General features: G+C 46.4%; 2 protein-coding genes across 3 annotated transcripts in view; one reads left to right on the top strand and one right to left on the bottom strand.

The window, feature by feature from the left end:
- Positions 1-1,700, top strand: part of RAD51 (RAD51 recombinase) — a 34,172-nt gene extending 32,472 nt beyond the window's left edge. The window contains exons 9-10 of the mRNA XM_029239189.1: positions 55-176; positions 1,200-1,700. Of these exons, the coding sequence (XP_029095022.1) occupies positions 55-176; positions 1,200-1,323 (246 nt within the window). The 3' untranslated portion in view covers positions 1,324-1,700. The remainder of the gene's footprint in view (positions 1-54; positions 177-1,199) is intronic.
- Positions 1,701-1,832: 132 nt separating this feature from the next.
- Positions 1,833-27,370, bottom strand: RMDN3 (regulator of microtubule dynamics 3). Of its 2 annotated transcripts, none has more exons than XM_029239187.1 (13): positions 27,313-27,370; positions 26,751-26,932; positions 24,747-24,939; positions 24,185-24,328; positions 11,295-11,577; positions 10,444-10,519; positions 6,849-6,909; positions 5,177-5,252; positions 4,937-5,014; positions 4,597-4,695; positions 4,276-4,329; positions 4,056-4,136; positions 1,833-3,757 (listed from the first exon to the last, which is right to left on the bottom strand). In XM_029239187.1, exons 2-13 carry the CDS (start codon positions 26,923-26,925, stop codon positions 3,704-3,706), a joined length of 1,374 nt encoding a protein of 457 aa, XP_029095020.1. In that variant the 5' UTR covers positions 26,926-26,932; positions 27,313-27,370; the 3' UTR covers positions 1,833-3,703. The 2 variants fall into 2 exon arrangements, with proteins under 2 accessions (XP_029095020.1, XP_029095019.1); XM_029239186.1 differs by having other exon boundaries at positions 3,029-3,757; positions 10,417-10,519.
- Positions 27,371-27,695: the final 325 nt, after the last annotated feature.

Below are 27,695 nucleotides of genomic sequence, written 5' to 3'. Positions count from 1 at the left end.
AGTCTGTTGGAATGTCTGACCACAAAAAAATGACATTTATCCTTTCCCTGTCAGTTTGGTGTAGCAGTGGTAATCACCAACCAGGTGGTAGCCCAAGTGGATGGAGCAGCCATGTTTGCTGCAGATCCTAAAAAACCTATTGGAGGAAATATCATTGCTCATGCCTCAACAACAAGGTAAAGTGATGGGAGAGATGGCTTCATCATGGAATGTCATATTAACTGTGCAATAGACATGAAGATAACATTTCCATTTGAACCTTGTTAACCGCTGCTGTTGTGTAATTAGACACGGGAGCCCTTGCTTAACCTAATTGTCATGCTCTGGTTAGAACAGGTGTTTGCTTTTAGTTCATAAAGGAATTAAAAGCTCTCGTATGTGGAAGAATAAATGTGAGCAATTGATGTGTCTCATTATTTTTTAAAAGGTTTCAATATGGGAAATCCACTGTGGGGCAGGGGGTGAGCAGAAATGCATTCCTCTGGATTGCAAGTGCCCTAAGGCAGTGGTCCCCAACCTTTTTGGCACCAGGGACCAGTTCTGTGGAAGACGATTTTTCCACGGGGCGGGGGTAGTGGGGGGGTGGCCAGGATGGATGGTTCAGGCGGTAATGCAAGCGATGGGGAGCGGCAGATGAAGGTTCGCTCACTCACCCTCTGCTCACCTCCTGCTGTGCGGCCCAGTTCCTAACAGGCTGCGGACCAGTACTGGTCCACGGCCCGGGGGTTGGGGACCCCTGCCCTAAGGAATACAGAAAGATCCCCAAAGTCCTTCTAGGAAGTATATATGTCTAAAAAATTTTTAGATCTACTATAAGTAGTCAGGAATATAATTTTTTTTTTTTAATGTTGAGCCTTCTTTTATTTATTTTTATTTTTGGCTGTGTTGGGTCTTCGTTTCTGTGCAAGGGCTTTCTCTAGTTGCGGCAAGCGGTGGCCACTCCTCATCGCGGTGCGCGGGCCTCTCACTGTTGTGGCCTCTCTTGTTGTGGAGCACAGGCTCCAGAGGCGCAGGCTCAGTAGTTGTGGCTCACGGGCCTAGTTCCTCCGCGGCATGTGGGATCTTCCCAGACCAGGGCTCGAACCCGTGTCCCCTGCGTTAGCAGGCAGATTCTCAACCACTGCGCCACCAGGGAAGCCCAGGAATAGAATTTTTTAATTATAATAACTTTGGTGCTTTGGTCTGTGTCTTTGTCCCAGACTGTACCTGAGAAAAGGAAGAGGGGAAACCAGAATCTGCAAAATCTATGACTCTCCTTGTCTTCCTGAAGCTGAAGCTATGTTTGCCATCAATGCGGATGGAGTAGGAGATGCCAAGGACTGAATCGTTGGGTTTTTTCCTGTGATAAACCTTAAGTGCTGCAGCCTAATGGAGAGGACTGCTCCCTGAGGTTCTTCACAGGCCTCTTCTGTTGTGACTGCCAGGAAAAGGCTTCCAGGAAAACAGCTATTATATCAGCTTTTCTTATGGTGTAAACACGAGACAGGTCAGTAGTCACAAGCTGATCTGAAATGTTTATTCCTTCTAGAGTATATTAATCTCTTTGTGAATTCTTTGGTTTGGGGGTGTAGGTATGAAGTACCTTTGACATCATAGTGCCTTGGGGTTGACTCAGGACTAACTGCTATTGGCCAATCTTATGTCTATAAGAGAACTAAAACTGGAGAGACCTGACTTCTCTCACTGTCTGAATAATGTTGGGGAAAAATATGCCTGAGCTATGTGGCAAAGGGAGTGGGTCTCCTCACAGGTTTTTTTTTTTCTCTGCCAGTAAAACTCTTAAATCAGAAGCAGGTAAAGTTTGTGTGTCTGAATTAGCTTATATAAGAATGTTTTTTTAGATAAGGTGTATTGAATAGGCCTGCTGGGCTACCAGCCCTTCACCATCTACTCTTTTAATGCTAAGAGCAATTCAGGATAGTTCTGGAATCTTAAACATTTCGGAAGCTCTTCAAGTAGATTCAATGTGGGACTGCTAATAAAGTAGTTATTTGTAGTGAATGTGCCGCTTGTAGGAGTTATTCTGGTACAAGCTGAATATTTCAGGATAGGGCCTTCATAATATAGTTTTGGCTCTGGGTAGGGTGATCAGTTTCTATTGCTTTAAAATTGAAAATTTAAAAGGGAAGTCCCACATTCAGATGATTCATTTTATACTCCTTTAACCTAATAGAAGCTCTCACAAGATGGCTACACCATGGCTTTCCTGTGGCCTTTGTTTTTATTCTTTAAGTTTTGTATTGTATAGGGCTGGTTCTTGCCCAGATTATTCTACTTCAGGGGTTTGAGATACTCCTTCCTCTTCAAACTTCTATTCTACTTCAGGGGTTTGAGATACTCCTTCCTCTTCGAACTTCTACTCAGGATGGGTTCTAACCAACTCTTCCAATTTCAAAGGGCTTCTCGGCTAGTATTAGGAGGAGAGGCAGTGCAAATCTCTGCTGTTGCCAGTGTTGATCCTACTATATGTAGGGAGATAGGAAGATACAATTTAATGCAACTTTGTTTTAAAAACAGTTCTGTTCCCTGACTTTATAGAACAGAGTACCTCCTAGGCCTTCTTTCGTTTCTACATTACAGAACAAACCTGGGATGAAATAATAAAGCCACAGTAACAGATTCTGGAATGGAAGCTTGGTTCTTAAATAAAAGCATCTCATCTTTTAGTCCTATAAAGTATTTAAGTGACCTTGACCTAAAAACTGCTCAATTTTTCTTGTAGGGAGGATTTTCTTTTCAGATGGGATTAGGCTTTGTGCTATTGGCCCTGAGAGGGTCAGGGAACAGCTGCTTAGTTGGACTAGGCCTTGTTAGGCTAAAAATAAGCTCTTCTTAATGTTTTACATTTAACTAAAATTTTCTCTGGAGGTATTAGGAAGTATTATTAACCAGAGAGCTTATTCTAAACTATTTGGTACTGTTTTTCTACTTGTCTGCAATAGTCTCATAGTAGAAAACAGTTATGGAAGTGTCAAGCAAGAATAAGGAGCTATAACAAACATAGAAAGGGGATTATAATCACATCTAGTTAAATTTGGTTTATTTCAGGTTTGTACCAAAATATATTCCAGGCAACTCCTCAGATCATCATTTTCACAGTCTCATAAGCCTTATGCACTGCTGTCGTTCCAAAAGCTGCCAGGACTCTGGAAGTCAAGTAGTCCAGCCCCTCGGCCCAGGAATACAGTTACAATCCACATGATAGGTTGAGAAGAGGCGATACCCATGGACTCTCCGACCTTTTATCCGGGTAGGTTAGGGTGTGATTTTAGGACTATATACTTTGGTGTTGAATATTAATCAGTGAAAAAGAGAGAAGTTCTATGTTTTGTTCCTATAGCTAGCTCTTTGGAGTTTCATCCACCTCACCAGCAGTTGGAAGACAGCCTTCAGTGCTCTACCCACACTGTACCCTAGGGCAGGTGTTATACTAGTCTTGGTTTTTCAAGAATTCACTTTACGGAGAGAGTAACAGAAACCCGGGCCTCAAGTACTTCCCCAATTTCAGATTAGGTAACGGATTAGAATAAGTTAACCAGTAGACAATAAGAAGAAGTTGGGGAATGGTGGCAGGTAGCAGTCAGACCTAGGAGTCAGGACACTCCCTTAACCAGTCTTGCTCAGTTTCCTGATCTAAGCAGAATCTAAGAGAAAAAAGACTTGATTTTTTCCCCCTCAAGTCATGAAGGCCATTGAAATGTGATTATTCTCCTAAAATTACTTCCAATTCTTCCAGGTCCTTCTGGAAAGCTGAATCCTAGGGAGACAAGAGAATAAGACTAGGACTCAAAATCTAAGCCAACATTTCCAAAACCATTGGTACCTGAGAATGGGCCCTTTGCTTCCTTGCTAAGCTGTTATCATAGTCTTTTTCCTACTTTCCCAGAAGAGCCTGGAACCTACGAAATCTGTCTCCTCCCCTAGGGGAGATGTATACGAGACAGCACACATGCAAAAGGAGGGAATAAGACCTCAAGGGAAGATATTCTTTCCTGAAAGGGTCACATAATGACTCAGTGAAGGATCCCTGTGTTAGTAAAGGTCTTAAGTATTACCTCTTTAGTGACATTTGGCAGCTCCAGGGCCAACTTCATCCACCGTTTAGCTTCAGGGTTTTTCCCTAGTTCTCTGTAGCACTGAGAAGAGACAACAGTGAAAACCTGGGAGAAGTGCCACCAGGAGACTAGAAGGGGATGAATATGTGTGCCCTCAGGAGTTCCTAGAAATATCAACACACATACTTTCATCTATGTTGAAATAGGCAGGTGAGTTTACCTTGGAAATATATATCCTTCCTGCTTTGGAAAATCCTGGCTGTAGTTCTTCAGCCTGGAGAAGGGAGAACACATTTCAGTAAGGTGTTCCAAAGTCCAAGTCAGGCTAAAGTTTATTAGAGAGTTCCAGTCCCCAACCTGGAGCTTGATTCAGTGAATCTATATTTTTTATAAGCTTTTCTGATGGTTCTGATTTTCCCATAGAACAGGCACACATAAAGCTGCCCTCTACTTATAACCCCTTCCAATAATGTCCTTAGGAAAAGTAAGGTCACTCTGGCCTTTCTGGCTGCTGTCCACCCTTCCCTTCCTTCCCCAATACCTTTAGGAAGCTCTGGAGGGCATCCTCCACAGTAGCACCGAGAGGGCTTTCACACAAGGCTGTCGCAGTTTTTTTTTCTAGCCAGCTTAGGTGAGAGACCTGCCACCAAGAGATGAAGGTGTGACTAAAAACTTAAGTACCTTTAGGAACACTGAATGTTCTGTACTGAAAGCAAACAGGGCCAAATAGGACTGGGTCTAATCACCACTAACGTGACCACTTAGAGGAAATAACACATAAGCCAGACCAGGCTGAGGACCCTGCTCTTCCTTGTAAAGGTGATCAGTGTCTCAGGACAGTTAGTTAGGGCCCTTATGTCAAGCCCTGAAATTTAGCTTACCTGGTAGCACCACCTGCCAAGGAGAAAGTATGCCATGGGGTTTTCTGGCTTTAGAGCAATGGCTTTGTCCACATGCTCCTGAGGGGAAAATATAAATATAAGCTAACATCAGATAGCAGAATTACTAAGGGAACAGAGGCAAGTCACAGAGGCTGCAGGAACACCTTTGCAAGGAGCTAGGATGCAGCAGGGAATCTGGACTAGACCACCACCAGGGAAGGAGGAGAAGCCTTTCCTCACCTTGAAGCTAAAGCCACTCTGGATGCGCCTCTGGATGCCCTCATGCTCAGCCAGCTGACCACAAAGCACTGCATACCTAGGGGGAAGCAGCAGCAAGCTCAGGGACAAGGACTGAGTACCGTCCCTGCCAGTATTGGGATTCCCACCCATGGGCAATTGCACTGCGCCTGCATCCTTATCCAGAGATGAAAATATCATTTCCATCTGTACTTAATTCCTCTTTTCACAGACCTGTGGTCCCAATTCATATTCTTTAGCAGATACAGTGGTAGGCTCACAATTCTCCAAAGTACCCTAGGTACAAAAAAGGTGGGTCTTCCACATTAAAGCTCTCTTATACTTAATATTTAGGCAAGGTCTCAGTCCAAATTTCCCCTCATAATGAGTATAGCCATAGCTATCATAAACACTTAAGCAGGTATCTAAAAATCAGCATCAAAGTATGAGAGACCTGAGTACACTGCTTTTTGTCTCCTGAGCAGACATTGAAGAAGAAGGTCTCATTAGCCTTGGAAGTATACAGGTATATCACTGGGAAGCTGTTTGGGAATGGGATTCTCTAGAAATTTCTAATGTTAGCTTGGGAACCAACAGAAGCAGAGGAGGGAGAAAAGGCCTCCGATTTCAGCCCTCTCCTCTACATCCTCCCTCCCAGGAGAACAAAGGCAGCCAGCTTCCTATCTTCTGCCTTCAGAAACAAAGGCAGAAGATATTACCCCCATCCCCTCTGCATCCTTTCTAGAAGCACAGTTGACAAATGAGTGTCTAAAGGCCCAAGTTGCTTTTTTGTGTACTCACTAAATATCTGGGGGTATTTGTATCGGATACTTCCAGAGGCTCATTTCCAGTTTAGTCCAAACAGCTGTTCCCCAGGAAAAGCTAAGAAAGTATGAGGTCAATTTCCATCCTTGGGACCCCAGGAGCCCCAAGAGAGCCCACAGGGAAACAGCACCTGTGACTCCCAAGAAACAATGACCTGGCCTCTGAGAAGAGGCGCTGCAGAGACAAAGTTTCAGCAACAGATAGAGAAACAGCCTCTCCCAGCTCACAGTCTGAGGGCAGGGTTATGGGAAGCAGGGAGGTGGAAAAGGAACATTTTCACTAAAACTGAGGCGCTGGAAGCACGCCCCCAGGACACAGGTTGCCCCTGACCCACATGGGTTGGCAGAACTTTGCCTCACGTCAGACCACAGACAGGGCTGATGGTTTTGTAATATTAGTGACTACTGAACTTCCTGGGAGTGAGCTCACATCTACTTTTCCTCACGCGAGCCAAGCGAAGAAGCCAAAGTCCACCACCAGCCAGGGATTGCAGCTAGGGGAATGAAGAGCTTGTGTGGGAGAGGTGAACTGCCACCGTCCCAGCCTCTCTGAGGAGCCAAGAACCCACAAGTTTTGTAGCCAGGGGTGACTACCAAAGCTACTCGTTTCTCCAAGCTTCACCAGAAAGAAAAACTATTCCCCCTTGCCTCATCCCCAAGGCACTTCCCAAAGCAAACTCCCCTGGGTCCCTAGCTTGGGGAAGGATGGGACATATGAAAATAAAGGCCAGAGCTCCCTCTCCTGGTGCCTCTGGCAAATGCCTCTTTGGCCACAGGGCAGAGAAACAAAAGGGCTCTCCTCCACTCTAACCCATGCTGGCTCTTCCTGGGACCCTGTGGGGTGTTATTACCACTGGTGACACTCAGCATTCTCATTCCCCTTCTCCAGAGCGGCCTCCGCTGCTTCTTTTCCTGTAAGACAGAGGTGATCCAGAGTTGACAAGGGCTCCTATGCACCCTTCCACGGGAAAGGCTGTGGGAAAAATGACTGCTTTTGCTCTCACCAACCCCCACCCGAACGGGACTTGTAAATACTTATGCACTTGAGCAGAATGAAGAGCTGCAAATAGCTTTTCAGGGATGACTTCTGCTTCACCTTGTTCTCCCTATCCATCGTCAGCTGCCCCAGCTCCCTTATTTTTATAATACCTACCTGATATGCTTGAAGCATTTCAAATATAAAAGGACTCAAAAGCAATCAGAAACTGTCCCCAGTAGACCGTTACCCTGGAGAGTTTTTGATTTGGGGTCTGGATAGGCTTCACGGTGTCCATGAATCCCACTGAAGTTGTATATAATTTTAGGTATATGTGCATTTTATTGAGGAGAGGGTCCACAGCTTTGATCAAATTCTCAAGAGGGGGACTTCCCTGGTAGCACAGTTGTTAAGAATCCGCTTGCCAATGCAGGGGACACGGGTTCGAGCCCTGGTCGGGGAACTAAGATCCCACATGCCTCGGAGCAACTAAGCCCATGTGCCACAACTACTGAAGCCTGCACACCTAGAGCCCGTGCACCACAACAAAGAGTAGCCCCCGCTCGCCGCAACTAGAGAAAGCCTGTGTGCAGCAATGAAGACCCAGTGCAGCCAAACAAATAAACATTAAAAACAAATTCTCAAAAAGATCCATGATCTAGGAACATTAATCATGGCCCTAGGCCAGAACTCCTCACCAGAGCCAAATGGACTGGGATCTGACCAAAGATGAGTTTCATGTAGTTCTTCCCCAAGTTTTCCAGGCACCCAAACTAACAGAAATCAAGGCCTAAACACATGTAGGCTCTTGACATGGGTCCCCTAGAATGTCAAGGAGCTGGAGCCCTTCAGATGAGGACCATCACACCTACACATGGGAAAAGAGAACACTGCAAAATGGGAAATCTGATTAGAACAGAGAGGGCTTCCATAAAAAAAAAAGAATGAAATAATGCCACCTGTAGCAACATGAATAGACCTAGAGATTATCATACTAAATGAAGAGAAAGACAAATATAATATCACTTATATGTGGAATGTAAAAAAAAAGGATACAAATAGGGACTTACCTGGTGGCACAGTGGTTGGGAATCCACGTGCCAATTCAAGGGACACGGGTTCGAGCCCTGGTCCGGGAAGATCCCACATGCCGCAGAGCAGCTGAGCCCACGCACCACAACTACTGAGCCCGTGTGACACAACTACTGGAGCCCACACACCTAGAGCCTGTGCTCCGCAACAAGAGAAGCTGCCGCAATGAGAAGCCCCTGCACCGCAATGAAGAGTGGCCCCCACTCGCTGCAACTAGAGAAAGCCCACACGCAGCAACAAAGACCCAATGCAGCCAATAAATAAATGAATTTAAAAAATTTTTAGAAAAGGTACAAATAAACTTACTTACAAGACTCATATAGAAAACAAACTGGTTACCAAAGGGGAAAGAAGGGGGGAGGGATAAATTTGGAATTTGAGACTAACAGATAGAGACTACTACATATTAAGTAAGCAAGGACCTACTGTATAGCACAGGGAACTATATTCAATATCTTGTAATAAACTATAATGGAAAAGAAACTGAAAAAGTATATATATGTATAACTGAATCACTTTGCTGTACATCTGAAACATTGTAAGTCAACTATACTTTAATAAAATTTAAAATTAATAAAATTTTTTAAATGGTGAGGGCTTGGAAGGGAAGACAGAGAACAAAAGTAATGGGTTGAGGTGATAGGCTGGCTATTCTGAAATGTTTCCTCATGTTTAAGTGATAGTAATCATGGTATAATTTTGTATATGCAACAAATACATTTAAAGAGAGCAGATGAGAACCCTACATTCCCCTATCCAAGCAGAAGAACCATATGGCTCCACCACTGAGGGACATTTTCTCTTAGGGGACTTCTCTCCGCCCCCTTCAAAGCACTATCTCACTAGGAAAATAACGGTGAAGAATGAGGCAAACCAGTTCCCGCTGCCTCCTGGTGGTCCAGCTTCTAGAGAAAGAACAAAATGAAGAACTTAAGGTCCAGCAAGGTTGGTCCTAAAAAGCTAGGATCCCAGAGCAGAGTCTTCAAAGATACTGCATAGTCCTCTGACCTCCAGGAGGAACAGATTTGTCTAAGGTGCTATACTCAGGAAGCCAGACCAGACCAGTGCAGGCTTCGCTGCTCCTCTAATCACTGCCCCACCTCCACCTGTAGGGTTCATGTTGGCTGTTAGTACACAGAGATGATCAAAAGGGAAAGGAAAGGTGGTTGTTGCTACCAAAAGTGCAAAAAACAGCCCCGAAGGCTGATCAAAATCCTCACCTGAAATTTAAGAGGGGAAGCAGAAACTGTTTTGAAAAGAAGCAAGCTGTGTCCCCTGCATCAGTAGGAGGACTCTCAACCACTGTGCCACCAGGGAAGCCCCTCCAGGGATTTTTTTGAAGATCTATATCAAACATTCAACTCAATTGACCTTTGTATATTGGCAGAATTCTGTAACTGTTTAGAATAATGATCTTGAGGTACTGTCACTCTACATTATCAAAGATTCAATGTTTGCAGGACTGTACTTATAAAAGTGGGAAAGCAGTTAACTTTGGATAACTGAACCACAAGATCTGGAAGTCCACTGATGGTGCCTGACTCAAAGGGTGTGTAGGTAGGCAGGACACATCACCTTCCCCATAAAACCAGTCTCTATTTTTAAAGTCCCAGGGTTCTCAATGACCTCATGACAGAGAAGGACAGGCCTTGAACCTGGCACAAGTCAGATGTACCCTACACCCCCAGGTACAGATTTTGACAACAGAGTTGCTAAGTAGACCCCAGGGACTTCTAACCTAGCAGTATTCTCCCAAACTGCTCCTTCTGGGCACTCACCAAACATACTCCACTCATTCTTAAACACCTGCCCCACAGGCTCCATAACTGAAACCAGATTCCTAAGCAACAGCAAAAACAACCTCCTCAGATTAAGAAAGGTTGTGCCTTTTGTAGTTGAGGAATGAGAACACAGAACTGTGCTAATATGATACAACTACAATTGGCCTTGGACAACGTGGGGGTTCGGGGCACCGGCCTTCTGCCCAGTCAGAAATCCACATGTAGTTTATAGTTGGGTCCAACCAACCATGGACTGTGGATTGAAAAACAATCCACATATAAGTGGACGTGTGCTGCTCAAACCGCTGTTGTTCAAGGTTCAACTGTACTCCTAAAGTCGTGTATACCCGTGTGACTCAAGCACCATGCCATGCGGAGAAGCAGAGGTTGCTCTCTGTCTCCAGGAGGAAGCAGGGGTCTCTGGGAGCCAGTCTGTCCCAAAGAGTAGTAGAGCCCCAGCTGTACTGACAGCATGTGTCTTGGTGGTTCCCCTGGGCCCCAAGCTGATGGGCTGGCTCCACCCTCAGAGTCAGTCAGTGGCCTTCCCACCAGGAACCTGTCAGCACTTACCACTTAGGGCATAGGACCTCTTCTCACCTGCCTCCTCAGCAAGCTCACACATGTCACTGTAGGCCCGGGCCAAGCGCCAGAGAAAGTCCTGCTGGCTTCCATGCTGCAAACCAAACAGAGGGATGAGGCCCCCTTCTCTCAGCTGCAGAGAACTGGGGCTCGACCTTCTCCCCACACTCTACCTTTGAGTGTGTTATGCACACTGACATCAGGCCACCCCACGTGACCTCTCACCTGCAGTTAGCTGATGACATTATCCCTAGTCAACAGATTGCACAACCCACAGAGTGAGGGCATTCTGGCCTTTTAATACTGTGAGGAAGAAAGGTCAATTCCAACATGTAATGAGGCACAACAACAGAGAAGTCTTGCTAACAATGAAAAATTTGTGAAAATGCCCAAGAAAAAGGAAATTCTAACTTTGGGGGCATTTATAGCCAGGTGAGCATAAATTCTGGCAGTGAACCTGAGAAGGGAATTGTGGTTGAGTGACCTAGTGACCTAACACTTGTCACTTGTGATGAAAGCTTTAAATGGGGTAGGCAGCTGTGGCTCTGCCTCAAGGGAAATAAAAGAGGGAAAAACATTCTAGTTCTTTCCACATTTCTCCTTAAGGTGAGAGGAGGAGCTCTTCTGCAGTAGCTCTACAGGAGGCAGCCGACTGCCCTGGGGCTGGCAGAGAAAGCAGCTCTGGCTGGGGCAGGCAGCACACAGGGCCGGTGCTCAGCCTCCCAGGAAGAGGATGTACAACCCTGGGTGCAGATGCAGACCTAGCCACCTCACCCTCACTTCCCTTCCCACGTCACCTCGCAGGGTCAGTGACACATTCGCGGGGGGTTAGTGGGGGATGGAGGACAGACAGGCAGTTGGAGCCTCACCGCCAGCTTGTTGTTGAGCAGCAGCTGCAAGCCCTCCCGCTTGCCCTGCTCACTGCCCTGGCGCAGCTTGTCTGCCTGCTGCAGGAGGGCCAGCACATCTTCTGGGCCAGGGGAGCCACCAGCCTCCAGGGCTTCAGGTGCCGGGCCTGAAGCCACCTCCAGGTCCAGAGAATCCTTTCTCCCCATCTTCACGGTCTCACAGCTCACTTCATCTTCCCCGTCGTCATCACTCTCCCTTTCAGAGTCCCGCTCATAGTCAGACTCAGCGTTGGCTGTTGTGTAACTGTGGCAGAGAAATGTAAATGACAAGGTCAAGGGAGGGATTCCTTAGCCTCAGATCCCTGGGGTCTTGCTTCCACCCACAAAGAGGCACTCTCCACGGCACTGTTGTCCAAAGCACCAACTAAGAACCATTCCCCTCCACTTAGGGGCAGGAATTAGTCCTTGAGAGAAAGCTTCCTATGGGAAGTATGGGCTGGGGCCCTGTGACAGTCAGAGGCCAGTATGAGAATCCCCTGCTTAGCTACCACCAAGTCTGCCAGAAAACAGACAAAAAGAGAAAGCCTAGAAAGGTATGTACCAAAATGGCAGTAGATCTCGCAGGGTCAAGGAATTAATTTTTCCCCCTATACTTCAGTATTAGATATGATTGCTTTACCGAGCATGTATTCTTCTTATAAATAAAGAAATAAAAGCTTAAGATAAAACCTTAAGATGGTGGAACGAGGGGAAGATGGCGGAAGAGTAAGACGCGGAGATCACCTTCCTCCCCACAGATACACCAGAAATACATCTACACGTGGAACAACTCCTACAGAACACCTACTGAACGCTGGCAGAAGACCTCAGACCTCCCAAAAGGCAAGAAACTCCCCACCTACCTGGGTAGGGCAAAAGAAAAAAAAGAAAAAACAGAGACAAAAGAATAGGGACAGGACCTGCACCAGTGGGAGGGATCTGTGAAGGAGGAAAGGTTTCCACACACTAGAAGCCCCTTCAAGGGCGGAGACTGCGGGTGGCTGGGGGGGTGGGGAGGGAAGCTTCGGAGCCACGGAGGACAGCACAGCAACAGGGGTGCGGAGGTCAAAGTGGAGAGATTCCCACACAGAGGATCGGTGCCGACCACACTCACCAGCCCGAGAGGTTTGTCTGCTCACCCGCCAGGGCGGGCGGGGCTGCGAGCTGAGGCTCGGGCTTTGGTCGGAACGCAGGGAGAGGACTGGGGTTGGCGGCGTAAACACAGCCTGCAGGGGTTAGTGCACCACGGCTAGCCGGGAGGGAGTCCAGGAAAAGGTCTGGAGCTGCCGAAGAGGCAAGAGACTTTTTCTTCCCTCTTTGTTTCCTGGTGCACGAGGAGAGGGGATTAAGAGTGCTGCTTAAAGGAGCTCCAGAGATGGGCGCGAGCCACAGCTAAAGGCGCGGACCCCAGAGACGGGCAGGAGACGCTAAGCCTGCTGCTGCCACCGCCAAGAAGCCTGTGTGCGAGCACAGGTCACTCTCCACACCCCCCTTCCGGGGAGCCTGTGCAGCCCGCCACTGCCAGGGTCCCAGGATCCAGGGACAACTTCCCCGGGAGAACGCACGGTGCGCCTCAGGCTGGTACAACGTCACGCCGGCCTCTGCCGCCGCAGGACACTGGTCCACAAGAGACCTTCCAGCTCCAACTAATATCAAACAGCAAAAATCTCCCAGAGATCTCCATCTTAACGCCAGCACCCAACTTCACTCAACGACCAGCAAGCTACAGTGCTGGACACCCTATGCCAAACAACTAGCAAAACAGGAACACAACACCACCCATTAGCAGAGAGGATAATAATAAGTCCACAGACACCCCAAAACACACCACCAGACGTGGACCTGCCCACCAGAGAGACAAGATCCAGCCTCATCCATCAGAACACAAGCACTAGTCCCCTCCACCAGGAAGCCTACACAACCCACTGAACCAACCTTAGCCACTGGGGACAGACACCAAAAACAACAGGAACTACGAACCTGCAGCCTGCAAAAAGGAGACCCCAAACACAGTAAGATAAGCAAAATGAGAAGACAGAAAAACACACAGCAGATGAAGGAGCAAGATAAAAACCCACCAGACCTAACAAATGAAGAGGAAATAAGCAGTCTACTTGAAAAAGAATTCAGAATAATGATAGTAAAGATGATCCAAAATCTTGGAAATAGAATAGACAAAATGCAAGAAACATTTAACAAGGACCTAGAAGAACTAAAGATGAAACAAACAACGATGAACAACACAACAGATGACATGAAAAATACTCTAGATGGGATCGATAGCAGAATAACTGAGACAGAAGAACGGATAAGTGACCTGGAAGATAAAATAGTGGAAATAACTACTGCAGAGCAGAATAAAGAAAAAAGAATGAAAAGAACTGAGGACAGTCTCAGAGACATCTGGGACATTAAACACACCAACATTCGAATTATAGGGGTTCCAGAAGAAGAAGAAAAAAAGAAAGGGACTGAAAAATATTAGAAGAGATTATAGTTGAAAACTTCCCTAACATGGGAAAGGAAATAGTTAATCAAGTCCAGGAAGCACAGAGAGTCTCATACAGGATAAATCCAAGGAGAAATACACCAAGACACATATTAATCAAACTGTCAAAAATTAAATACAAAGAAAGCATATTAAAAGCAGCAAGGGAAAAACAACAAATAACACACAAGGGAATTCCCATAAGGTTAACAGCTGATCTTTCAGCAGAAACTCTGCAAGCCAGAAGGGAGTGGCAGGACATATTTAAAGTGATGAAGGAGAAAAACCTGCAACCAAGATTACTCTACCCAGCAAGGATCTCATTCAGATTTGATGGAGAAATTAATACCTTTACAGACAAGCAAAAGCTGAGAGAGTTCAGCACCACCAAACCAGCTTTACAACAAATGCTAAAGGAACTTCTCTAGGCAAGAAACACAAGAGAAGGAAAAGACCTACAATAACGAACCCAAAACAATTTAGAAAATGGGAATAGGAACATACATATCGATAATTGCCTTAAATGTAAATGGACTAAATGCTCCCATGAAAAGACACAGATTGGCTGAATGGATACAAGAACAAGACCCATATATATGCTGTCTACAAGAGACCCACTTCAGACCTAGAGACACATACAGACTGAAAGTAAGGGGATGGAAAAAGATATTCCATGCAAATGGAAACCAAAAGAAATTGGAGAATTGCTACTGGAGTAGCAATTCTCATATCAGACAAAATAGACTTTAAAGTAAAGACTATTAGAAGAGACAAAGAAGGACACTACATAATGATCAAGGGATCGATCCAAGAAGAAGATACAACAATTGTAAATATTTATGCACCCAACATAGGAGCACCTCAATATATAAGGCAAATACTAACAGCCATAAGAGGGGAAATCGACAGTAACACATTCATAGTAGGGGACTTTAACACTCCACTTTCACCAATGGACAGATCATCCAAAATGAAAATAAATAAGGAAACACAAGCTTTAAATGATACATTAAACAAGATGGACTTAATTGATATTTATAGGACACTCCATCCAAAAACAACAGAATACACATTTTTCTCAAGTGCTCATGGAACATTCTCCAGGATAGATCATATCTTGGGTCACAAATCAAGCCTTGGTAAATTTAAGAAAATTGAAGCTGTATCAAGTATCTTTTCCGACCACAACGCTATGAGACTAGATAGCAATTACAGGAAAAGATCTGTAAAAAATACAAACACATGGAGGCGAAACAATACACTACTTAATAACGAAGTGATCACTGAAGAAATCAAAGAGGAAATCAAAAAATACCTAGAAACAAATGACAATGGAGACACGATGACCCAAAACCTATGGGATGCAGCAAAAGCAGTTCTAAGAGGGAAGTTTATAGCAATACAAGCCCACCTTAAGAAACAGGAAACACCTCGAATAAACAACCTAACCTTGCACCTAAAGCAATTAGAGAAAGAAGAACAAAAAAACCCCAAAGTTAGCAGAAGGAAATAAATCATAAAAATCAGATCAGAAATAAATGAAACAGAAATGAAGGAAACGATAGCAAAGATCAATAAAACTAAATGCTGGTTCTTTGAGAAGATAAACAAAATTGATAAACCATTAGCCAGACTCATCAAGAAAAAAAGGGAGAAGACTCAAATCAATAGAATTAGAAATGAAAAAGGAGAAGTAACAACTGACACTGCAGAAATACAAAAGATCATGCCATAAAATGGACAACCTATGCCAATAAAATGGACAACCTGGAAGAAATGGACAAATTCTTAGAAATGCACAACCTGCCAAGACTGAATCAGGAAGAAACAGAAAATATGAACAGACCAATCACAAGCACTGAAATTGAAACTGTGATTAAAAATCTTCCAACAAACAAAATCCCAGGACCAGAAGGCTTCACAGGCAAATTCTATCAAACATTTAGAGAAGAGCTAACACCTATCCTTCTCAAACTCTTCCAAAATATAGCAGAGGGAAGAACACTCCCAAATTCATTCTACGAGGCCACCATCACCTTGATACCAAAACCAGACAAGGATGTCACAAAGAAAGAAAACTACAGGCCAATATCCCTGATGAACATAGATGCAAAAATCCTCAACAAAATACTAGCAAACAGAATCCAACAGCACATTAAAAGGATCATACACCATGATCAAGTGGGGTTTATTCCAGGAATGCAAGGATTCTTCAATATATGCAAATCAATCAATGTGATAAACCATAATAACAAATTGAAGGACAAAAACCATATGATCATCTCAATAGATGCAGAGAAAGCTTTTGACAAAATTCAACACCGATTTATGATAAAAACCCTGCAGAAAGTAGGCATAGAGGGAACTTTCCTCAACATAGTAAAGGCCATATATGACAAACCCACAGCAGACATCATCCTCAATGGTGAAAAACTGAAAGCATTTCCACTAAGATCAGGAACAAGACAAGGTTGCCCACTCTCACCGCTCTTATTCAACATAGCTTTGGAAGTTTTAGCCACAGCAATCAGAGAAGAAAAGGAAATAAAAGGAATCCAAATCGGAAAAGAAGAAGTAAAGCTGTCACTGTTTGCAGATGACATGATACTATACATAGAGAATCCTAAAGATGCTACCAGAAAACTAATAGAGCTAATCAATGAATTTGGTAAAGTTGCAGGATACAAAATTAATGCACAGAAATCTCTGGCATTCCTATACACTAATGATGAAAAATCTGAAAGTGAAATCAAGAAAACACTCCCATTTACCAATGCAACAAAAAGAATAAAATATCTAGGAATAAACCTACCTAAGGAGACAAAAGACCTGTATGCAGAAAATTACAAGACACTGATGAAAGAAATTAAAGATGATACAAATAGATGGAGAGATATACCATGTTCTTGGATTGGAAGAATCAACATTGTGAAAATGACTCTACTACCCAAAGCAATCTACAGATTCAATGCAATCCCTATCAAACTACCACTGGCATTTTTCACAGAACTAGAACAAAAAATTTCACAATTTGTATGGAAACACAAAAAACCCCGAATAGCCAAAGCAATCGTGAGAATGAAAAACAGCTGGAGGAATCAGGCTCCCTGACTTCAGACTATACTACAAAGCTACAGTAATCAAGACAGTATGGTACTGGCACAAAAACAGAAACATAGATCAATGGAACAGGATAGAAAGCCCAGAGATAAACCCACGCACATATGGTCACCTTATCTTTGATAAAGGAGGCAGGAATGTACAGTGGAGAAAGGACAGCCTCTTCAATAAGTGGTGCTGGGAAAACTGGACAGGTACATGTAAAAGTATGAGATTAGATCATTCCCTAACACCATACACAAAAGTAAGCTCAAAATGGATTAAAGACCTAAATATAAGGTCAGAAACTATCAAACTCTTAAAGGAAAACATAGGCAGAGCACTCTATGACATAAATCACAGCAAGATCCTTTATGATCCACCTCCTAGAGAAATGGAAATAAAAACAAAAATAAACAAATGGGACCTAATGAAACTTCAAAGCTTTTGCACAGCAAAGGAAACCATAAACAAGACCAAAAGACAACTCTCAGGATGGGAGAAAATATTGCAAATGAAGCAACTGACAAAGGATTAATTTCCAAATTTTACAAGCAGCTCATGCAGCTCAATAACAAAAAAAACAAACAACCCAATCCAAAAATGGGCAGAAGACCTAAACAGACATTTCTCCAAAGAAGATATACAGACTGCCAACAAACACATGAAAGAATGCTCAACATCATTAATCATTAGAGAAATGCAAATCAAAACTACAATGAGATATCATCTCACACCAGTCAGAATGGCCATCATCAAAAAATCTAGAAACAATAAATGCTGGAGAGGGTGTGGAGAAAAGGGAACACTCTTGCACCGCTGGTGGGAATGTGAATTGGTACACCCACTATGGAGAACAGTATGGAGGTTCTTTTAAAAACTGCAAATAGAACTACCATATGACCCAGCAATCCCACTACTGGGCATATACCCTGAGAAAACCATAATTCAAAAAGAGTCATGTACCAAAATGTTCATTGCAGCTCTATTTACAATAGCCCGGAGATGGAAACAACCTAAGTGCCCATCTTCGGATGAATGGATAAAGATGTGGCACATATATACAATGGAATATTACTCAGCCATAAAAAGAAACGAAATTGAGCTATTTGTAATGAGGTGGATAGACCTAGAGTCTGTCATACAGAGTGAAGTAAGTCAAAAAGAGAAAGACAAATACCGTATGCTAACACATATATATGGAATTTAAGAGAAAAAAAAATGTCATGAAGAACCTAGGGGTAAGACAGGAATAAAGCCACAGACCTACTAGAGAATGGACTTCAGGATATGGGGAGGGGGAAGGGTGAGCTGTGACAAAGCGAGAGAGAGACATGACATATATACACTACCAAACGTTAGGTAGATAGCTAGTGGGAAGCAGCTGCATAGCACAGGGAGATCAGCTCGGTGCCTTGTGACTACCTGGAGGGGTGGGAGGGAGGGAGATGCAAGAGGGAAGAGATATGGGAACATATGTATATGTATAACTGATTCACTTTGTTATAAAGCAGAAACTAACACACCATTGTAAAGCAATTATACCCCAATAAAGATGTTAAAAAAAAAAACAGCCTTAAGATGTAGGTGGAGCTGATCTCCTGAGCTAGATGGCTCACCAGGCTAAGGGTCTGTCAGTCATTTTTGCTTTATCAGCCAAATGCACCTGCCAGAACCAACATGGGTGGGTGCCAGTCTCTGTGGCCATGGGCGGCCACAGATACCCACATTTTCTTTCTCAATTCAGTGTATACCTCTGTCCCAAGTCAGCAACCAAACCTAAACCACAACAGGAGTAGCCCTTGAAAACCCTGGCAAGTTGCCAGGGCTGGGGAGGGGCCCTTTTGCAGCTGGAAGCAGGAAAGGAGAAAGATGCGAACAATCCCTTGGGAAGGTGTCTGTGGGGCCACTATGAGCCAGATGTCTCCTAGGGAGCCCAGCCCTGAGGCAGCCACTGAAGAGGAAGCCAAGTTTCCCTTGGATCTTGGCCTCCACCAGCAGCTGATTATGGTGTGTTCCCTACTTGCCAAATGAATCAGACAAAAACCGAGTAGAGCAGAAGATAAGGCTTCCAGGGGTCACAACCAGATACCAAAGAGCCCTCCAGACTGAGTGAAGGAGAAGAAAATTCCATCAAAGCCAGAAGGTTCCAAGGCACAAGGAAGATCTTTGAGTCACTTAAGGATAAGCCTCTGTCCTGGAATGAAAGGGGTAGGACCCCTATGACTGGAGCGATCAGACCTGAAGGAGAGACATGTACGAATAAAGTCAATACAAGACAGCCTAAGGTCAGGGGCTGAATGCTGTGGGCCGAAGTGCTGTCTTTCTTATCCAGAAAGCCAGAGATGACGAGGGGGCCGGCTCCAGAAGGCAGCAGGTGAGAAACCAGACTTGATGCCCAATCCATGCATGCTGTTTCTTTTTTGTGTGTGTGTGGTACGCGGGCCTCTCACTGTTGTGGCCTCTCCCATTGCGGAGCACAGGCTCCGGACGCGCAGGCTCAGCGGCCATGGCTCACGGGCCCAGCCGCTCCGCAGCATGTGGGATCCTCCCGGACCGGGGCACGAACCCGTGTCCCCTGCATCGGCAGGCGGACTCTCAACCACTGCGCCACCAGAGAAGCCCCATGCTGTTTCTTTATAGAGGAGCTTTCAGACTCATTTAACAAAGGGGCTCCAGTTACATCTATTACAGGAACTTTTGAGGTACCTGTAGGTAACCTGTAACCTTCCTAACCTTGCTTTTTAAGAGGTTATCCAAGTATCTCTCCCCTCTAGCAATTTGCAGTAAAAACTTCAGAAATTAAAGGGACAAGGAAAAGTGGTATCAGATTTCACAACCAACCTGGGTGATGATGAGCAAGACCACAGAGACAGCCTAGAGAAACTCGCTACCAATTCCTAGGCTTAGACAATAACCTGCCCCAAATGAGAAAGTCAAATCAGCCAAATCAGCATCTACCAGTGCCCCTACTCAGCCCAGCCAGGCCTAAAGGTAAAATGAGTAAATGGATTTTTTGGGGGGTGCGAGCCTGAGTCTCATCATCTCCCACTGCAAAAAGGAGACCCCATTCCCTGTTCAGCTGAAGGCTACCTTGGCAGATCAGGAATCTCCCGGGGAAGGACCCCTGCTCTCATCCCTGCTGGAGCACAGGCATCAGCATAGTCTCTCCAGGGAGCTAGGCTAAGAGGAAGGTCCTGCAATGCTGTGATCCTGCTGGGTCCTAATGGCCAGGAAGCTCACTTGGACAAGGAAAAGGAGAGGTCAGGAGGGGCCTTGCTGCCACCCAGAGTGAGAGCTGGTAGAGCCCTGTGAGACAGGGAGGCTCTAGCAAGGCCGGCGTGGTGAGGAGACCTTTTATTGCACCTCAGCCCCACTTCGAGGAGCTCTGCCTCACTAATCTGCAGCCCTGCTGCCTTACATGCAGCGGGCTGGCAAACACTTGTTGAGTGAATACAGACACCGGCCACCTGGACTTCCATGGGCTTCCAGCCCCATCTCTTCCAAAAGAGAGTTTTCACATGCCAGAGCTCAAGGGCTGCTGTCTCGACATTCACAGCATTCTCTCACATTTCTTGGACCACCAACCCAGCCTCTGGAGAAATCCACCAGAGAAAAAGGGGTGGCCCTTTTGTTTAACATGCCCGGCAGCTTTTGAGATGAGTCAAAGACTGCAGAGACCTTTGAAAAGGCCCTTTGGACCTGTGCACTCAGGAGGACACACTGTTCCCACAGCAGGGCGAGGACCCAAGGCTCCCTTGAAGCAAGGAGGCCACCTCTACTCCTTGAGGAGAGCCCCCAGGTCAGTGATCAAAAACTCGGTTATAGACGCACCCCCTCCTGGCAATTACTTTTCTTTCTTTCAACTCCTAAGCCCCATTAGAGGTGCTGAGCTGAGGCATTCAAAGACAACCAGGCCTGGGCCCTGACCCTGAGAGACTCTCAGTGGTGGGGGAAGATAAGACCTAGCAGAATGAGGTGATAAAGGCCCAAGAAGGAGTGGCAATGAGGTTGCAGGCAGTTGCTCTTGGCGGGGATGCCTGGGAAGGCTTGCCAGAGGAGCTGTAGGGCAAGTTAGGTTTTGACAGGGAGGGAACTAAAGCTGTGTTTGGAACAATGCTCTGAGGACAAGCTCACAGACCCACCCAGTGATTCTGACTCTACCACATTCAGTTGATCCTCTGGGAGCTCAAAGTTGCTATTTATTTGGAAGAAAGAGGGAACACAGCTTTCAGTGGAGTAGAGTAGCCCATCAAATCATCTTATTCTTTCATCCCTCAAAAAAGCTCTCCTTCCCCAGGGCCCACATGTTTAAAGTCATTCCAGACCAGTCATTCAAGAATTCTGGTCTCCTCCCAGAATTCCCCCTGGACCATGACCATGGCAAAATGAATGATTCACCGTGGCCACTGCTCCAGATAGCAGCCAGCTAAACCAGAGTCTTGAACCATGCACGACCATCGGCTTCCACATGCCTTAGGGTCGATCATGGGGCTGAGCCTGCTAGAGCTGTAATTAAGAAAGACACCCTTCCTCTCCCACCACTACAGGTGGCTGGCAGCCCAGTCCTGCCCTTTATGGCCTTGGGAGCCCCAGTGAGCATCCCAAGCTGTGAAGCACCTGCACGCTTCCCTGGTTAATCACTCTGGCTCTCACTACCCCCAGAAGTTTGTACAATTACTAAAGATCAGCACTAAGGGGTCTGAGTTCTAGTATCCTGGTCTTGGGCAGAGCTGTGACCTCTCCTTCTGTTCTACGCTGTTATAAAGTTCAAATGGCAAGTGATCGGCTTCCTTGGGTCGCATAGAGATGCTCCTTAAGTCTCAGGGCCCACTATCAACTATTTTGTCCTTTCTTTTCAATCCAGACGTGTCCATTTTTATTTTTTTTAATTAACTAATATATTTATTTATGGCTGTGTTGGGTCTTAGTTGATGCACGGGGGCTTTTCCTAGTTGCGGCGAGCGGGGGCTACTCTTCGTTGTGATGCGCAGCTTTTCACTGTGGTGGCTTCTCTTATTGCGGAGCATGGGCTCTAGGCACACGGGCTTCAGTAGTTGTGGCACAGAGGCTCAGCAGTTGTGGCTTGCGGGCTCTAGAGTGCAGGCTCAGTAGCTGTGGCACACAGGCTTAGTTGCTCCATGGCATGTGGGATCTTCCTGGACCAGGGCTCAAACCCATATCCCCTACGTTGGCAGGCAGATTCTTAACCACTGCACCACCAGGGAAGTTCCCAGATGTGTCAAATTTTAATTTCATTTTTGCCCCCTCTAACACAGCCCTCTAGAAGCATGCTTCAGCCCAGAGGTACTAGGTAAATTGAATAGAAAAGGGCTACTTCTTTGAGCCCTTGAGAATACAGATAATAGGGATCAGACAACCCAGGCAACAGCAGTCATGAATGGAGGACCAAAGCTTTTTACCAAGACCTCACTTATTTCAAGAGGCACCTGAGCAATAGTTAAATTCAGCACAGATGCCCAATGGCAGTGACGTAGAAAAAGAGAGAAATACTACTCTTAATTTTCTTAGAAAACCACATAAGGAGGCAGGAGAATATAATGGTTCAAACAAGAAAACAAGGCTGAAACTTCTGAAGACGATGTACTGAACAGACCGTACTGCTCTGGACAGGTCTTCCCTGGGCAGTGAGCCGTGGCAGCTTTTTTTTTTTTTTTTTTTTTTTATTTTTGGCTGCATTGGGTCTTCGTTGCTGTGTGTGGGCTTTCTCTAGTTGCGGCGAGCAGGGTCTACTCTTTGTTGCGGTGCACAGGCTTCTCATTACAGTGGCTTCTCTCGCTGTGGAGCATGGGCTCTAGGCACGCGGGCTTCAGTAGTTATGGCTCACAGGCTCTAGAGCGCAGTCTCAGTAGTTGTGGCGCACGGGCTTAGTTGCTCCGTGGCATGTGGGATCTTCCCAGAACAGGGATTGAACCTGTGTCCCCTGCATTGGCAGGCGGATTCTTAACCACTGTGCCACCAGGGAAGCCCCTGAGGCAGCTCTTAATCAATGGGAAGACCTGCCCGGGACTGCAGGCGACACGTCTTCTTGTGAAGGCCCTTCTGTGCCCTGACGACCAAGCCATGCCTCAGAAGGCAGATGAGCCTGGCTGAGCCTGTGCTTAGGAGCTGTATAACCCTGGGAAAGCATGCATCAAACCTCGCTAAGCCTCAAGTCTCTGTCTGAGAAACAGGGCAAAGAACATCACCTACTTCACAGGAACCTTGTGAGGATTAAATGAGGAAATACCTCTGAAGTGCCTTGCACAGTGTCTGTTACAGAGGAAGGATAAACAGTAGTTAATACTATAAAGTGTTTTCAGCTGAAGAGGGACAGGCTGCGAAGATCATCCTGAATGGCTGGTTTTAGCTTTTAGTTTCTGTGTGCATGTTTTTAGCTAAACCAGTCATTCTGACCTGACAGAAGGCTTGACTGTTCACTTCGCCAGGCTCTTCCTTGAGGAGGAAGAAAGGTCATCAGAGGCCACCAAGGAGAGACCAGCCTCTAGACCTCACAGAGGCCACCTGGATGACTGGACCTCACAGCAGAGAAGGGCAGATGCTGCCACCTACAGCATCGGGCGCCCCAACAAAGATGTTCATTCAGACTCCGTCCTTGGGACCAAAGTTTCAAAAAGGGCAGCCCTTTGCCTGCCCAAGTTTGGGGGTTGTCCACCAGACTCCTGCCTGCGGCCCTGTCTCACACACAGTAAGGCCTATGGTCAGACCTGCTGGGCCACCAATTACTCAGGTGAGTCACCGCCCACCTGTGAAGATGGCAAAGATGCATGAGCAGGCCTCTCCCATGGGAAGAGAACTTCCTGAGGGAGGGAGAATGCTTAGTGCTTACAGAGCTCTGTAGACCTGGCCCAGCCACTCAGTGAAGGAAACAGTCTTAAGACAAAGCTTACAAAGTCCTTGTGGTAAAACAGGGAAACGCCCAACCAATGTTACAGGAAAACAAAAGTAAAAGATATAATAACTACATAAAAAACAAACCTACTCGGAGGAAAATAACAGATGCAAGCACTAACCACTGTTAACATTTCAACTTGTCTGGATGACATAAGGTGGATGGTTTTTCTTTTTTAGGTAAGAAGTGGTGTTTTTGTTTTTGGTGGATGGTTTTTCTTATTTCAACTGTTCTGTATTTCATTTATTTATACCCTTACCTTGTTCCAAAAATTATTTACAGCAGCTTGGTGTGAATTTTCCATTATAAACATTACTTTTACAAAACGTAACCTGGCTGAAGCCACAGCTGTCTCCAGGAGAGAAGACTCACCCGCCTTCGCTCTCAGCATCTGTGAACGTGGCTCCCGAGGTGGCCGTGAAGTAGACAGAGCTGGAGCCAGTGGAGTCACTCCTCTCCCGGGCAAATGTGAACCTTCGCCGCCGGGCCACTTTCTGGTTCTCTTCCAGGTGGGATCTGAAAAGCAGGCTCGTTTCTAGAAGGTGCCATTGGGCCCCATCCAGCCTGCCTTTCCCCTCACCATGAGGGAGCTTCTTACTACTGCTGCTCATTAAAGAGCTAAAAGCAGAGAAAATCCTGGGTCTCTACCCTCAGGAGAGCAAGCAGGGCAGCTCGCTGGCCCCAGCCTGCACGGCAGACCAGGTTAGTCAGAACAAAGCATTTCAGCTGCTACAAGAGACCATGAGGGCCCAAAAGCAGCAAGAACTTGTGCAAGGCAAGGAATCAAGCACATGGCTTCCCTGCCAATTAGGTGAGAAGCTATAAAACTGGCTTCGTCCTGAGACAGGCGGACAGCAAAGGCTGAAAAGCTGTAGGGACAGGGAAAAAGCTGGGGAGCGGGGGACAAGGCAGAAAAGGAGGCTGCATTACTTACCGGACCTCGCCCACAATCTGCCCAGCAAGCCCCTGCAGGCTGCGCCTCAGCTCCTCCACCTCCCCACGCAGCGCCAGCAGGCTGGTCAGCACAAACTCCAGACGGCCCAGCACCTCCTCCTGCCCTTCTCGTGGAAGGCTCGGCAGCACCGCAGCATCACCAGCCTCACCTGGAGCTGCCCGCAACGGCCTCACTGCAGGAAGGAGGACAGGAGACATTGATGCCCATGGGAGAGAGTGAGGAAACGATCTTGCACCCAGAATTCAGAAACACTTGTTTCTCACTGGAGTTCAATTTACAAAGATCTTTGAGGCTCAGAGAGCATATGTTCACGAGTCCCAGGTAATGATCCAGAAAAAAATCAAGGTCCCAACCTCCAAACAAGAGCCCTCTGTTCCAAAAATCTTCCACACCAGGGCCCTTCAGCAGTACTGCATATCATGGCAGATCATGTAAAATGCTCACAAGAGTGTGGTATCCAGAAGGAAGGACAGCTGTCCTGCTAGAGTAAAAGAAAACCCTTTATCTGACTATATTTCATGCCCAAATCCCAGGCAGTCAATACTAACCCACAGCAAAATAAAATGGAGCTCACTCAAACTCTGATCTTTCATTTTACAAAGAATGGCAAAGAAAACTCTGAGCTCCTCTCAAGAGCTTCATTTAGTATCATCAGAGAGGGGCAAGGAGAAAAGGGGCAGTTACTGAGAGGAAAGGTACACTGGGAAAAGCCCACCCAAACCCCACTGGAGAAACACCATTGCCGAGCCCTGAATTGAGCTCTAGGTAAATGCTAACAGTAAATGCTAGAAAACTGACAGCTACCTAAGGCAAGTGGACTGGAAAATGTAAAAACAGAGAAGAAACCAGTAAGGCAGGACCCACAGTCCAAGCAAGCATAAAGCTGTTAAAGGAAATCTAGTAACAATCTAGGCCAGATTACAATACACACCCAACAGTGTTCCAGTAGGTAAAGCAAGAAAGATCCCTGGGAATGTGGCCACTTTCTCCCAACCTCAGCAGAAGAAACACTAGAGCTAAGAAATTACAAACAAACAAAATACAAGGAAAAGAAAGGAAGGACAAGCACATTTGCAACACTAGGTTACTACCTAGTGCTATAAAATGGTGAAAAATGATTGCAATCTAAGGTGACAACTCTTTGAAGACTTCAAAAACGAACTTTTCCAAACCATCTGGCATTTGGTAATCAGAGGCAACACTTGTGCCCAATTAACACAGGGTGAGATGATTTGAATGCTCCTCTATCACACACACCTGGGAGTGGTTTGAACCAGCCCTAGATGCTTTGCTCCAATTAGTTAAGGAAAGTTTTTACAAAACTGAAAGCACTACCCATTTCAGCCGTGGCTGGCTCCCAGCCATATTCAGCTTCAATTGCAGTAAGTGCACTCCCAGCCCCATGCTGTGGAAAGTCCACAGGAACAGGTGACCAGGCCACTCAGGAGAGCAAGCAGCACAGCTGCCACTTACTTGCTCTGTGACAGCCTCGGGAAAGTTACACAATCTTTTTCAATATCGACTTATAAGAAGGATTTTAAAAACTTGGCCTAGATAGTCTCCAAGGTGCCTGCAAAATTTAACACCTAATTTAATACATAAGCCTCAAAAAATTTTAATTCCTACAAGACTAGTTTTTCCTTTTACCTTCTTTTGGACTTTTCCTCTACTTATTAAACAGCTCACCCACACTAATCAAGTGCCTTTAATATATATATAGCACTCCTGTGGCCAGAACTAAACGTGAAAGCTAAGCCTTTTCGCAGTATACTTTCCTGCAATTACAGGAGAAAGACGACAGAAGAGGAAGACTGCTTTTCCTTTTCAATAAACTTTCCCCAAACGTGAAACTCTCGGGCCTCGCACCCACCCTCCTATTCCTTCCTCCGTTGTCCTGTCCCACAGATTCTGCTAAAGGCAGCCCCGACCCCAGGCCCACCCCTCAGCAGTCACTGAGGCCGGCCTCAAGAGACCGTCTCCTACCCTGGCGTCCAGGCTCTGAAGTCTGCATGTAGTCCAGGGAGCTGGGCTGCCTCTGGCTCTGGCCCCGTTTCCACCGCTGGCTGTAAAGGGCACATAGGAATCCAAGGCCCGCGGCGGTGCCCAGCAACAGTCCTAGCCCGGCGCGGGTGCCACCCAAGGCCCCCAGACTAGACATGCTGCACCTGCAGCCCGCGTGAGCCACCGAGAGCAAGCGAGCGAGGGAGGAGGAGAGATTCATGAGCGTGGTCCACCCACCTCCAAGGTTGAACCCCTGGAGATAATCTTGCCCAGACCCTGGACACCCACCACCCTCACCCTAGTCCCGACCCTAAGGTTTCTGCTAGCCCCAGACCTGGCTAACGCGCGGTTCAGCCGGCCCGGACGCAGCCTCCCCTCCAACACGCCCCCTAACCCTGATTCCGGAGTCAGGTTGCTGGGCCTCCAAACTCCTCCCCCAGCCTCACGACACTGCAGACCACAAACCCGCCGCCCTGGCTGCAAACCCCTGGCCTCCCCGCCGCGCCATTCGAAGGCCCCCTGGCCTGTCAGGAGCTCAACTCACACTCCTACTCCGCCGCTCACTACTGCGGCACCGGCCGCCGCTTCGCGCTGTCAATGACCGTGACGTCATCAAACGGTGCCGACCGTCAGCCCCGCGCGCCTATAGGAAGGCGGGGTGAGAAGGTCACCGAGGCTCCGCCTCCGGCGCAGGGTTTTTTCAGGGGGCGGGGCCACGGGCTCTGCCTGAGGGGAGAAACCTGCAGAGAGTAGGAAAGGGGATCCTAGAATGGGTTAGAAGCCGGGAAGAGGGGGAAAGCTGGGAGACCCCTTGGGCCGGATGCTAGAGCAGTAACCCCCACGGTCTGGCCAGCTGAGGTTCCATTTCCCTCCATTTACACCAGATTACTTAGTGTTCCCGGAATATGCTCCGCGTATTCACCCTTT

The sequence above is a fragment of the Monodon monoceros genome, unplaced genomic scaffold, assembly GCF_005190385.1.
Source record: "Monodon monoceros isolate NGI ecotype Baffin Bay Population unplaced genomic scaffold, NGI_Narwhal_1 Super_Scaffold_21, whole genome shotgun sequence".
NCBI lineage: Eukaryota > Metazoa > Chordata > Mammalia > Artiodactyla > Monodontidae > Monodon > Monodon monoceros.
Note: the sequence above shows the minus strand (reverse complement) of the source record. Positions and strands in the feature narration are given on the sequence as shown.